Consider the following 14228-nt stretch of genomic DNA (forward strand, 5'->3'; position numbering starts at 1 on the left):
TCCAGGTGTTGTTTTTTTTTTAACATTTTGTATTTATAGCTATTTCATCAGGGAGCACCCACTGTCTGCTGAGCCTTTGATTCTTTCCTGTCTGTCTGTCTGCTTTGTTCTTTTGAAACAGGCCAAAAGCTCCAGTTTAAAAGAGAAATCATGCACTCTCTTACAGCTAGATGGCATCAGAGCACATGATACGACTTAGTATCTGTTTACAAATCTGTTGAAATTGAAGAGTCCTGCATGATTCATTTACCTGACCTCACCTTTCTGGCTGTCTTGCCTTCATCAGGGTGTGTCTTAGGTTGTAACCAGTTTCCTTTTATACATTATTGATCAGTCTTGTGACATACAGATAACCAGAGATACTTTGTATATAAAACAGCATTACAATCACCTTTTTAAAAAAATGTATTTTTGTTCAAGGGATCATATGTATCTTTACCACATTAAAATGTCTTAAAATGAATACACCAGTGTTGTATGTTTCCAACAATGTTAAAACATAGAGAAATATGGCATTTTAATCAAGGACATGCTCCGTGTCATTTCGTTGCTGTCACCCATCTGTAGCATCACATCCCCTTTGCCTCTGCTGAGCCGAACAGCATCGGACAAACACTGATTTTTTCTTTTTTTTTTTTTTTACATGAAACTGCTTTATTCAGCATTTATACTGGTTTAAATTACTGGGTCTGTTTGTTTTGGACAGAAAGATACCTTAGCAGATAATTCACCTCCTGGTAAAAACCTCCTGAATGTCTGTATCTGAAGTTATCAGAGAGAAATGCGAGCATACATTAGTGGGAGCTGGGCTAGCAGCCTCTCAGCGACAAGCCAAACAGCATCGAAGAAACGGATTTTTCAATGAAAACTGTTTTTTTTCCTATGTTTTTACTGGTTTAAATCATGGCGTCCCTTAGTTTAGATGAGAAAGAGACCTCTACAGATCATTTAGCTCGCAGGCAAACCTCCTGAACAATGAACACTGAAAGGAATTCCTATTTCATACAGTTGTTCACTTATTCTCTGCACCTGAACTTCCCCCGAGTCTCCAGAAGATGGCACTCAAAATCAGACAAATGAAAGAGTTGTGTATACTCTGCATCTCTGGTGATCTATTAGTCACATTACTGATCACTAGTCAACTTTAGATGCCATCCTGATAAAAGCAAGAGCTGAAAATGTCTGGTAAATAACGCACCGTGTACTGCAGAAGACTTGTGCAGTATGTTTTAGGACCTCTGCAAAGGAACTAATGATATCCAAGGAGCAGGAAGCGGTCACAGCTGTCACTTCCCATAAAACCCAGTTGCTCATATTACAAATGAGTTTCATGGCCGAGTCAGCCAGTCAGAGTGAAGCACTGACAGTGAGGGTTTTATACCTGCTCTCCCACAACATTTAAGTTACTAGTGATTTAATGAGACACACTTGGATCGGGTGGGCAGAGGCAGAGGGAGTATTCAAACCATTTATGTATGTGAAATATGAAGAAAATTATGTGACAAATTCATATTAAATCACTTTTGGTTAGTTGTGCTTGGCTGAAGAAAAACAGAACCTTTATGACCCAGGTTGTTTCATGTAACAATGTTCATGTATGTATTTCACAAAGAAATCTTTTATTGATTGTATAAATATGTTCTGTACAAAATCACATCTCATTGCTTCATTTAACACATGAAGACATTATAAAAATTTGATGTACAAAATTTTACACACACTACATACAGCATCTCATTTGGAGTGTGGGATATGTTTAAAAAAGAGTCTATCTAAAGATGAACACTGAAAAGGTCTAAGGCAAGCAAAGATTGGCACAAGGCATAAAGTGAGGCTGAAAATGACAAGTCAATTGAAGCTCTAATCTCATTTATCTCTAATCTGTGGATTAAATGGTCGTCTTTTCTATACAAATGTCTAGATGTCTTTTTAAAGGGAATCCTGTGTTTTTAAAAGTACCAAAGCTATCCTTCAAGTATTGCTCTCTCCATATAATAACAGTATAAAATATGGCTATTTGGCATGGACTGTAGGTGTCAGACAAGTTGACTGAGGTCTTTGTGTCTGTGCTTGGCGTAGAGCTACATCACCTGATCAGCTGTAGTGCTTATTGTATTTATTGCTAATGTCCTCGGAGTCACTGATGTCACTGAGGGAGCACAGGCTGCTCTTCAGGGTGCTTCCTGTTCCAGCTTCAGTCAGACCTCCTGGGCACAAGACAGCTGTGTTGACTTTTACAGACAAGTCTTAAATAATCATCATCACTTATTGTAAAAATTAACAGCATTTATACTCAAACATATCCTGCTATATAAATCATAAGGAAGTTATTTAAGGGAACTGACCTGATTTGGGGCCCTTTCCTGTTGAGGTTCCCCAGACGCTGGTGCTGGGAGAGTCCAGGCTCTTCCTCATTGGTCCAGAGCCCTGAGCTGCTTTGGACATTTCCTGTCTGTCCTCTAAGGAGGAGACCACCCACTCACTGCTCTCCTCAAGATCTGTGTACTGTCACCACACAGAAACATTATTCACACATTTTACCGTCCAGTACGACCTGCTTGAGGCTGACGCTTTACTACATAATAACATTAAATGATTGCAAACTAAAGCCATGCACTGAGGTCCCTTTCCTGATGTGAATCTCACCGTGAGCTCCCGAACCTCGTCCTTCCTCTCTGGTAAGATGCTGACACCCCCTGCTGGTTTCTTTATTGCTCTCTCTGCAAACTGCTTCTCCATTTTTCTGGCCAGGTCGTTGATTTTGTTCTCTAAAAGAAACAGACAACTCGTAAAATTAATACAGTTTACATTTCAAAATAATATCTGATGATCTATACAATTCAAAATTCTTACCTTTGCCAAAGTTTCTCTTCTCCACGTTGCCGTTCTGGTCTTTGAAACTCTGGAGACGTTTTGGGTCGATCTCCTGCAGCTCGCTGACATCTGACCACTCGTCCTCCTCATCACTCTCTATCTTTGTGACTGCTGTCTTGGTCACACCACCCACTGACCCCCTGGTCTGCTGGGGGTTGGAGGAGAATGAATGCCTGGCTGGCACCTGCCTGGCCTGTACTGGACTGGCTTTGATTTGGACCTGGTTCAGTCTGGGCTGTGGTGTTTTTCCCCTCTGTTTTTTTGGAGGCTGTTCCTCCTCCATATCTGTGTCCTCTTCTTCAGATTCCTCATCTGAGCTGAAAGGAGGGGTCCTAAAGAATCACAGAGAGATTTTTACTAATCATTCAACAGTCAACCTTTTCATTTTCCATAACATTATCTGTTTAATATTTAAGCCAGATCTAATTTGTAACCAGAAACACCAGTAACTTTCACTATCCACACATGCACTGCATTCAGGAACATTTTCCTCTTGCTCCTTTCAACACATCATGGCAATGCCTGAGTAGATGGGGCAAAGGACAGTCCAGCATATGGTGGTAATGCAACATTAATAGAGGCCAGAAGACGGGGCTAGGCTGGATGTACGTGTAAGCAGCAGAGAGACTATTTTAGTTCAAGAACATGGCAGGCGAGGAGCTGTTTCTGTCCTGTGCCAATTCAGTTTCCAGCCATTCTTAGAAAAATCCCTGCCATCTCTTAACTACAATAAACTTTAATTTTACACAGTTTTTTCTTCACCTGGATGTGAAGCTCTTCAGAGCGGTCTTGGTGTTTGGTGTAGATGTCTTGGGTTGAGTGGTGGTCTTGATCCTTGGTGCCGGCTGAGGGGTCTTGGGCTGTTTGGCTGCAGGTCCAGACATCACCTGGGTTGCTCTGGAGGGCAGGCTGCTGGATCGAGGACGGATCTGCAACACTGCACGCAGACAAAGCAGGTAATATTAACACAATTAGCAGATTGGTCGCTGACGGTGTGTCAGAGCTTAAGTCAGCTTATGTGGCGGCAAACAAGCTACCACAGATTAGACTGATGGAGTTGGATGCACACGCAGTCAAAACCAATTACAAGCTGCTAATACAGCTAGCTGAACTTCTTGAAAGCACAAAGCCGTACAGTCTGGTTACTACTGGACTGTGGGAAGAGTCAGAATTTATAGAGATGATCTCATGTGTTAAGAGGCTTTTTGATGACTCACCTTGAACTGATTGTCTAGATCTGGCCTGTGACTCAGGAGCAGGGTCGCTGCCTCTCCTCTCGCCGCCCAGCTTTTGCTCCACCGTGCTGGCTAACTCCTCCCGATGGCGCCAGTATTCAGGCATCCCCTTTGCAATGCTCTCCCGCTTTGAATGCACCTTGGCCAGGATGGAAGTGAGCTCTTTGTCCTTCAGACCACTCTGATCCTGAGGACAGTTACAGGAAATTATAATTGAAGAGCATTTTCTTTTACACTACATGTTGTACAAGACTTCATTGGCTTCCTGGGGTTTACATAAATGTGTGAACTTACAGACTTTATTCCCAGGTTCTCCAGCTTCTCAATAAGAGCCTGCTCCAGATCTGGCCGCATCTCTTTCTTGATGCTGGGGTTCTTTTTCAGAGCACTGCTGGACACCTTCTGTTTTTTCTCTGGTACAGGCTCAGGCTTCTTCTCCACTGGCTTCCTCTCAGAGAAGCTGCTCGAGTCTGTAAAACAAATCTCCCTTGATCAGCCATTTGTGGATAATCAGGTTCCAATCACAGGCAGCAACAAGGAGAAAAAAAAGCATGCATTTGCCAACTTTCACAGCAAGCTCCATGCTGGAGTTTCAATTGGATAGATGGATGTGACTGCAGCGGGGCAGGCAGAAGAGGAGAACGTCTACAAGTTTACTTGCCACAAAGAAGGCAACAAGATGATGGATAGATGCAATGATCAGCAATGCTGACATGGCAGGCGTCAATGAAAGTCACAGACAATGAGCTTGCTTTCTAAAAGTGTGGAGAGAGACAATCTCAGTCCCGACACACTTAAAGTAAAGGCTGCCCACTACAGACTGATGCATCCATGCAGACAGCATGCAGTCAACCGGCTATGTTGGTTTTACTGCCTCTTTTACCTTTCTCCTCTTCTGACAGCTCCTGTATAGGATCCAGCTTAGGAGCAGAGATTTGCTCCTCTAATTGGACAGCACATGAGGTCAAAGGTCATTAAAAGTCAGGGAGTCAGATAAAATATGTGTTAAAAGATAGGAGGGGGTACTAATGTGGTGACAGCACTGTATGTAAATCCTTCATGCAAGAAAGCACATGCTCACCCTCTCTTTATTTTCATAGCTGCTCTCAACTAACTTACCAAGTACAACTCTCTTTGGTTTGGGCTCCGGAGCTGATGCACTCACAATGACTGAAAAACAGAGGATATGATGAATGCATCAAGATCATACAAGCTATTTCCTACAGTGATAAACTCATCTGATAAAAAAGTAACTGAAAGTGTATCCATACCTGGTACTTCCACTATTTTGGTGGGTGGGTTTGAGGAAATATTCCTTATCTGCAAAGTTTAAAAAAATGAGCACTCATTAGTTTAAGTCATTTTTTGTTAGTGTATCCATTTCAAATAGTGATGCGCTGATTTAGCCATCAAACACTGATATTGCCTTCTTAACTGCCATCAGCCTACGAGATGGCATTCAATGATGGCACAGGCCGATGTTCTTCTGTTATGTCACATCAATTTTGCGCAGGCTAAAAAGCAAGGCTCAAAAGTAACAACATATTGTCGTCCTAGGAACAACAGAAAACCTGTTTGGAATACACGGAAATCTTTCAAGGGATGCCGAAGGCACGAAAGGAGGCGTTGTGTCAAGGCACAAACTTCCCCTGATAATGCTCACGTCACTTTGTGAACAACAAATGCATGTGGAAATTGGCAGGAGGAGAGCTAGTTAATATTAGCTGTTAGCAGCACTAACAGAGGTTGCACTGAGTGACATTATGATGTGTTGAAGCTCTGTTCAGTAAAAATAAGTATTGAGTGAAGGTACATTTTAATGTTCTCCTCATAGGTTCAAATGCAATCTTGTAAAATCTAGTTTCTTGCAAAAAAAAAAAAAAAGAATAAATAGGGTTGCTTGAAGGAGAGCTACACTCATGTTTTCATTGTTTATGATAAATTATATACAGGAAAAGGGCTTTTCAACTGTTTTTTAAAGATATTTTGTGTGACAGAATTTGTGCTCATTAAAGGTAGTGTAATAAAGGGTGTTGAATGACTTTAAAACACTTTAGTTATTTCCTCCAATGTAGACTTCTTTGTGGCCCTGGCACAGTAAGAGGAATAGAAAAAAACAAAATAAAAACAAACAAACAGCAAAAACACATCATATCGACTATCAACCTACAGCCAAATTGTTATTTTTAACATCGGTATCATCCCAGAAGTGCATCCCTAATTTGCATGACAGCATGAAATCAGACTTTGATTCATGGCATGATGGAAAAAGGCCGATTATTACATGTCTTCTTCATGAAAACAACTTGAGATTGTAAACTGATAGACTAGCTGCTCTTTTGTTGTATTTCTGACAAACCAGCTGCTAAAGGAGTGTTTTCTGGGACCTGTAGTGTTAAACTACACTTGTTACCACTAGTAACCAGACAAAAATGTAGAGTTATTCCAGTTCTTCCTGTGCGCTATGGCTCCCGTCAAATGTACAGTATTATCATGTCTCAATACAACACAATCTGAGTCCATGTAGCAAATACAGGATATCCTGAACAAGGGCTGACCCTCCGCCTCACTTCCTCTCCCGACATAATCACACTAGGCGGTGATGGCTGTGGCTGTGTGTGAGTGAGTCAGTACTAACCTGCTCCCTCTGAGCCTTGATGGTTTGCTCTTTCTCCTGAAGCCTCCTGCCCATCTCCTGCTGAAGCCTGTGGCTGTTCTCCTGGTGCTCGGACACAGATGACTGCATTCTGCTCAGCTCGTTCAGCAGCTGGAAGATGACAGGAAGAGGATGCATTTTCCAGCTTCTAATAAAAGCTTGTGACAACTGACAGATGCTTTGATGGCATAATAATTATGATAAATACCTGGTTCTTTTCAGATTCATGTTGGGCCTTTATTTCCTGCAGCCTGGATTCCCACTTTTTATCCTAGGAGCAAACATTTTTGTACTCAAATTAACTTTATTTACTTTAAGGTTTTAAAACAGTATCTCCCCTCTCCACTGACCTGCTTCTTCAGCTGCTGTTCCAGCTTCTGCATGGCTTGTATCTGCATCTCTTTGTAGTTGTCTACATCTCTCTCTGGCTGTGAGTGCACAGGGCTGGCTGATTTCTCATGCCTGGCAGTCTGATTCTGATTGGCTTCCTATGAATGAAAAGATATGTGAAACACTAAATGAGAACATATTCTGAAGACCCAACAAAGGTAATGTAACTTAACACTACTAAGAAGCTACTTTATCAAAGCATCCTTTTCGTACATTGAGAGCCTGAATGTTTCGAGTGTAAAGAAATTCCATCTCCCTGCGCATGCCGTCCCTGCTGTCTTCTATCTTTCTATCCATGCGCGCCATCTCCTCAGCCTTAAAACGGTCCAATTCTCTCAGCAGGTCCTTGTAGTTGGACTGCTGCTCTTTTTCCTGGAATCAAAACAAAAATAAAAAGAGCTCGGTCACCATGAAACCACAAATGGCTGGCATGAAAGTAGAAACTTAAATGTGCCAAATATACCAGCAGCTTACAACCAAAAGACATTCAGTCTACCAAGGGAACCACAGAAAGTTTCACAGTTTTGCTTATAAAATAGTGCCAAATAAATTTACAGTTAATCAACTAATAAATTAATTCACTACTGGTTTCAGCTGTGTCACAACTGTCTGGGTTTACTACCTGAGCAGTTTTGGCTTGCAGGTCCTGTTGCTGCTGAACAATCTGCTCCTTCAGACTGCCGATCTCAGATTTGAGCCTTTCAATTTGAGATTTCTTCTCACTGTCCGACCGCAACTCTGGAGGTACACACAAGCAACAAACAATAAAACACCCCAATGTGGGGGATGTTTCATATTTCCCCTGCTAATACATCTTCAAGACTCCATCCTCAAATTGTTTAGTGCATTATCTGACTCCTACCTTTAGTTCACGCATTATCACTCACTATCTTTCTGTTCCTACTCTAAACTGCTCAACAAACCTTTCTGACTGGTCGACTTACCCATCTCATACTCATCAGGGTGGCGGCGCTGCATGTGATTCTGGAGAAACGAGGAGTTGAGGAAGGATTTTTCACAACATGGACACTAAGAGAAATAAGCAAACACAGGGGTTAATATTTAAATTTGCAGTTGCAACCTTCATTGTTGTGACTGAATACTCAGTGGGAAATATATGCACATATGTTTTGCCCTGGAAAAGCCCCACAACGTAACAAAAAAGTAGTATCTAGCATGTAAACAAGACATTTGAGGACATCATCTTGGGATTTGGGAAACACTGATCAACATTATCTGACATGTTATAGACTAAGCTAATTGGTTATTCCAGACAACAACTGGTATATTAATCGTTAATGAAAATAATCATTGGTTGCAGAACTAAATACTTCCTTTTATAAACTACTGTGTGTCTGTTTAGTCACTACGAATGAGTGAATGAGGTCTCGGACAAAGCCCAGGTCAATATAAAGACAGTGATTATGCTCCAAACAGGAGCATCAGCTGAGTTCGGGCATGTGTTTTCAAACAGACAGATAGCGTGAGTGACGTTGATGAGTTCCCTGCGGCAGGCGTCACCACACTCCAGCTCACTAACCCTTAACTAGAATAGATGCTGCGTATGCTCCACACACACACACACACACACACACACACACACACACAAGTCGCACGCTACATTTCACTCAGATGCTCATTGTGCCAGTGACTTCATTCAATGTTAAACCTGCTGCTACTGATATCTTGTCTTACCATATGGTTGCAAAGATTCAAAGGCAGCCACACGGAGAAGTGTGCCACAACAATGAGTAGGTCTGTAAGTGATTCAATGACATTAGGGTTTGGAATAACTGTGGAAATTGGGAGTGAAATTGAATTAGTCTTTAAATGAGCCCTGTGTGTGTATTTGGTCGAGATGTGGACCTATGCCAAGCGACAAATGCCAAAGGTCCTCAAAAGACACAAACACATAGCCTCTCTATCAATTATTGAGCCACCTCTGTTAGCTGAGCTGCTAGCGCACACCTAGCAACCACATGCTGTCATGACACACTATATCTGTTGCCTTGGCAACCGCTTGGTTAGGTCAGCGGCAGCCGTACACTTGAAGAGCAGAGGGAGATTTTTGATTTGTGCTAAAAATAACCTAATGGTAACTGAGCTATGCTTACAGAGACAATGTTTACAGGCAAATGGATCCAACAGATAAACCAGCAGTGTCTATTACACACAAGTGTTTTCTGCAACAATAAGAGGACAAAATGCCCTACAAGGACGTGTGTATGTGAGGGTGGGGGAGGTGGGAGTGAGCCAGTCATCTTGATTACTGCTCTTGTCACCCCTTTGTAAGTGGATTAAAAAAAAACCTAATTACCACCAAATGACACCATCTGTTCTGCAGCTCTAAATCCTTTTCTTCCAGTCTCATAAGAAAGCTTGTTATAACCATATCAACACAAAGCATCCACGGCAGGTTTTACAGGACATAACATCCATTTTAAAACCGAAATGTTGTCAGGCTCTGACAATATTTTCCCTCCAACCTTGATGTGAAATGCACAAAGCCGGAGCTGTGAATAGATCTTGGGAACAATGACAGAATGGGGACCCTGGGTGGGAGGAGCGAAAGGGGTGGGGGTGATGGAACTAGCTGTCTGCCTGCCAAACATATGTGAAATGCAAATGGTAACAGATACCCCCAGAGGGTGAGCGTTTAGTGTGTCAGCAGTACCTTCTGGCTGTTGATGATTCGGGGCGCAAGCAGGGACTGCTGGGTGCGGATAACCTTCTTCCTCTGCTTGAGCTCGCTGGTCAGCATCTTCACCTTCTCCTCCAGCTTCTTCTGCTGAGCCAGCAGTTGTTCACGCTGACTGCCAGCGGTTGTAAGCCTCTCCTCCACTGCATGCAGGTTGAGGGTAAGAAATTCCTGGCAGTGGAGGAGCCACTCCACCGTGAGTTGGGCCAGCCGCAGGAGCTTGATCAGAGCTGGGTCCACGGGGCTTTGGCACCGCTGACATCGCTCCCCATCCAGGCTGCAGAAGGTAACACTGCTGATGTGCTCCTGAAGGGCATCCACGTCCAGCTGGCTCACAACTAAGTCTATGTCCACGGCGTTGATTCTCCGCCAGTCCACGCTTTCCCTGCGAGGGCGGAATTTGAAAGGAAGGACAGTGGAGGCTCCGCTGGATGGAGTCATGCTGGGTGCAGGTACAGAGTGGCCGTTCGCAGAGTGTTGGCTGAGCGGGGAATTCAGGAGGGATGGGATCCCTGCTGATGAGTGGGTCCCCTGGGTGTCACCGGTGTAGGGGTAGTATGCTCCGTCGTGAAATGGCTGAAAGAAAAACCAAAGAGATATTTTAAATTCTCATTTAAAACACTCATATCATGCTAACCTACACAATTCACACAGCATCAGATGCCCTACATTCACAAAACAATCACAGGAAGGGAGAATGGGAGAAAAGAAGACAGCCGGCAGCATCTGCTTTAGGTTAAACAGCAGAGCACAGATTCCACCACTGCCGATTCAGTCTCCATCTACCTATAGTGCTGTCCTCATGCAGCCGTGCTCTCCTTACCATCTTCGACTGATTTTGCCTTTATGGGAAGAAAGAAATCGACCCGTCGTTGCTCTCCAGTTCCGCCCCCTTGCAGGCAGCTCAACGCGACAACGCCGAGGCTGGGCGTCCGCCACGTTACCATGGAGACAGAGACGAGCGTCCCTGCGGGGAGAAATGTTATCAAAACACTGCCTGCAATCAGCAAATGTTGCCCTACAGTGTGTGGGAGATGGGCTATATCCTATGGGAGACACAGCAATGCATCTGGAAGTCAATCACTCCACTTGAGCAGTGTGTGAAACCAGTAAAACGCAACCTAACATACCTGCAAATGAGCACGAGGAGGTTTAGCGACAAATGGTTTCCTAGCTAACAGCCGCTAATCTCTCTGCATCACGTTTCCGAAACAATCACTTCATGTTGGGGCAGGCTTTTTATCCGCTTTGCTTGACCTCGACCTAAAACAATAGCACACATGCTTCAACTTGCCTGTGCAACGGTTAAGATGTCTTCCTGAGGACTTAACGCCACTTTAAAACATAAGATGTCAGTTAAGCAACGTTACCTCGCGCACCTCTGCTTGAATGCCAAGCTAACGGTAACGGACATTTTTTTAGTGAACGGTGACCGTGTTGGGCAAAACTTACAACAATGTAACTAAAACATTATTATACATCACCAACAATTGTGTACATTAAATGTTAAGTTCTTTAGTTTAGGAATTCATTAAAACAACTTACCGAAGGGCTTGTTTTTACTAACTCACAGCCTTTGGAAAAGTTCTCTAACGACGGCACCCCAGGCGGTTTGTGGGTGACGTAGCTGCTGGTCTCCACATTCCTAAATCCCTGCAAGACCGCCATTAAGCTAACTGCATTTAAAACAGGAACGTCCGGTGAATGCCTTCAAAATAAAACGTCGATTGATTTTAAAAAAAACAACTACATTTAAGTAACATTGTGGGCTAGGGTCATTTTAAAATCCTGGCAAATGACTGCAGACGAAAATTTGTAATTTTAAAATTGATATTGTACATTTACATACTGATGTGCACTGTTCCCGAATAGTACAATCTATAAATACAAGGACACTTAGAAAGACAAAAGATTGTTTTATAACTTAATTATTCAACATGAAACTATTTTCTAACATCACCACCGTGTAATACTTTCTTAATTATTTTTTTCATACTTTGCATTCATACAGTGCTGGGAAGGTTAGTTTTAAAATGCAATATGTTACAGATTTATTTCTAGTTACCTGGTTAAAAATGTGATATGTAATGTAATTTACAAAGTTGTGTATCTTATTACAATTAATTACTTTTCTAACAAATGTTTTTAATTTAGCAATAAAGCTAAAAATGTCAAGAAATAGGATCTGCCAAACGAAGGCATTTCTGCACAGTAATATATTTAGATGTAACCACTTTGAAATTACCAACATTTTGATTTGTAACTGTAATTCAATTACTGATGGATTACAAATACATTTATTTTGGAATTTAATTACATGTAACTCATTACATGTAATCAAATAAAAAGAAATTGTAATAGATATATCACGTGGCATTAATTATTTCATATACTGCAACAGTGTTGCTGAGTTCCTAGTTACATGTAACTAATTACTCCCAAACACTGTGTGTTACACCTCTTATGCCACATAATATATCTATTTCTATTCATTTTTAATCTTTTTTCAATCAACTGTTAGCTGCTGAAATGACCAAATTCCATTAGGGTACACATTAATCTTATTTTGTGTAAAAGTGAATAAATATATATTCCACTGTAAAAATGCTCAAAACGCACGCTTATCAGCCAAATAGGATGCACATCTACCATTCTGAAAAAGAAAACTCAGGTTCAATCTAATACATGCAGACTGAAGTCAGGGCCGAGCCTGTACTTTGAGGGCAAAGCGTCTCACTTCCGGTGGTATTGTGACGCATTGACGCAGCTCACAGTGAGAAGGGGGGAAGGGAGAAGGAGACCGCTGGGCTTTGAAATGGGGAGACTGAAAACAGGGATGAAGCAGAGGGAGTCGGGGTTGTAGGCGGCTCCCACTACAGCTGACGGAAACCGAATGAAAACACGACTATAACGTTGGAAGCTGAGTACAAGCTCAAACACTGACATAACCACCAACACAGCTGGACAGATGCAAGGGAAGATTTGGAAAACTTTGCGACATGATACATGAGGTGTGTTGGTGTTGTGTGAGGGCTCCCCCTTGTGGTTGAAATTAAAACGGTTTTATCAACCCCCTTTCACACTGGGGTCAAATAACCTGCTGATGTGAAAGTGTCTGGTGGAGCTAACTTTTTCCTTTATCACTTTCGTATTATAATATTAATTATACTAATTATGTTTAGTTTGATGTTGCCAACCAATCACAGCTGATGGACCCTATAACCCTCACATCCTGACCCCTGTGGTGACCGCACTGCTTTATAAGTGGCAGAGGTCGGAAAAGTATTCAGACCCTTTATTTAAAGGTCCCATATTATTCTCATTTTCAGGTTCATAATTTATTTGGAGTTTCTACTAGAACATGTTTACATACTTGAATGTAAATACAACACATTATTTTTCTCATACTGTCTGTCTGAATATACCTGTATTCACCCTCTGTCTGATACGCTCCGTTTTAGCGTCTGTTTCTCAAAGCCCCCTCCTGAAAAAGCCCAGTCTGCTCTGATTGGTCAGTGTTTCTGGGTCTTCCCCACCTTCGGTCTCAAGGTCTCTGCACTGTCACTGCAGTTGGGGAATGACTGTAATGCCACTGTAGCAGCAGTTTCTATCTTTAAATAGTATAGGTGTGACATCACAACTTCACCAAAGTCCTGATGGCTCGTTTAAAGGCACAATTTCTGAACATGGATTGGTGACCTTTCTCTGTGGATTTAGTGTTTTGATACTTAAACAGTATTTATACTGCACCTACACCTGCTTTATAATAAAAAAAATACATAGAAATATGACTTTTACAATATGAGACCCTTAAATCTAAGTAAGACAAAATGCTCCACCACAAATTAAGTTCCTGAATTCAGAATCTTAAGGAAAAGAAACAGAGGTATTATCAGTAAAATGTACTTCATGCTACAATAAGTAACTTTTCATGAAAAAACAAAACCCTCGTCATATTTGCTGAAACTACGATATATATATATTCTGACAGTCGTACATGAGTACATGGTTTTCCTGGCTCCTCCTGGTGCTCCTTATGGTATTTGCATGAAGCCTGGACTAAGACAATCAGAGTAGACGTCGGTCATCTGTGAACATGAAAGGTAAAGCAAGCTTTTCGTCGTCGGTTCTCTTCTGCTCACTTGTTTTACCGTGTATGCTGTTGCTGGCGGTTCAGCGTGTGAGCAGTGATTTACGTGCGTTAGAGTTTCCTCCTGGCTCTGATTGGTTGTTTTCGTTCAGGTGCGGTGGATTCTTGCAAATGCCATTAAAAGCATTAGGAGGAGCCAGAGGAACATGATGTTTTCTTAAATCACCTGTCTTGGGATACAGTGACAGTTTCAGCAGATATGACAAAAAGTTATTTTAATAAAAG

At 42.0% G+C, this 14228-nt stretch overlaps 1 protein-coding gene across 6 annotated transcripts in view; it reads right to left on the minus strand.

Moving 5' to 3' along the window:
* Nucleotides 1–1598: 1598 nt before the first annotated feature.
* dzip1 (DAZ interacting zinc finger protein 1) overlaps nt 1599–14228 on the minus strand; it is a 30220-nt gene continuing 17590 nt past the window's right edge. Inside the window, exons 1-20 of one of the 6 annotated variants that reach the window (XM_078165665.1) lie at nt 11399–11523; nt 10984–11116; nt 10677–10820; nt 9830–10429; nt 8100–8184; nt 7778–7893; nt 7369–7527; nt 7116–7253; nt 6974–7036; nt 6748–6876; nt 5381–5429; nt 5229–5279; nt 4993–5052; nt 4404–4579; nt 4092–4296; nt 3637–3811; nt 2854–3206; nt 2647–2768; nt 2346–2505; nt 1599–2204 (exon numbers count right to left, since the gene is read on the minus strand). In XM_078165665.1, the coding sequence (XP_078021791.1) occupies nt 2095–2204; nt 2346–2505; nt 2647–2768; nt 2854–3206; nt 3637–3811; nt 4092–4296; nt 4404–4579; nt 4993–5052; nt 5229–5279; nt 5381–5429; nt 6748–6876; nt 6974–7036; nt 7116–7253; nt 7369–7527; nt 7778–7893; nt 8100–8184; nt 9830–10429; nt 10677–10679 (2754 nt within the window). In that variant the 5' untranslated portion in view covers nt 10680–10820; nt 10984–11116; nt 11399–11523 and the 3' untranslated portion in view covers nt 1599–2094. Of the gene's footprint in view, nt 2208–2345; nt 2506–2646; nt 2769–2853; nt 3207–3636; nt 3812–4091; nt 4297–4403; nt 4580–4992; nt 5053–5228; nt 5280–5380; nt 5430–6747; nt 6877–6973; nt 7037–7115; nt 7254–7368; nt 7528–7777; nt 7894–8099; nt 8185–9829; nt 10430–10639; nt 10821–10983; nt 11117–11398; nt 11536–14228 lie in introns of those variants that run through there. The other 5 variants (XM_078165662.1, XM_078165667.1, XM_078165663.1 and 2 more) reach the window with 5 other exon arrangements.

This window comes from Epinephelus lanceolatus, chromosome 24, assembly GCF_041903045.1.
Source record: "Epinephelus lanceolatus isolate andai-2023 chromosome 24, ASM4190304v1, whole genome shotgun sequence".
In the NCBI taxonomy this organism is placed as follows: domain Eukaryota; kingdom Metazoa; phylum Chordata; class Actinopteri; order Perciformes; family Serranidae; genus Epinephelus; species Epinephelus lanceolatus.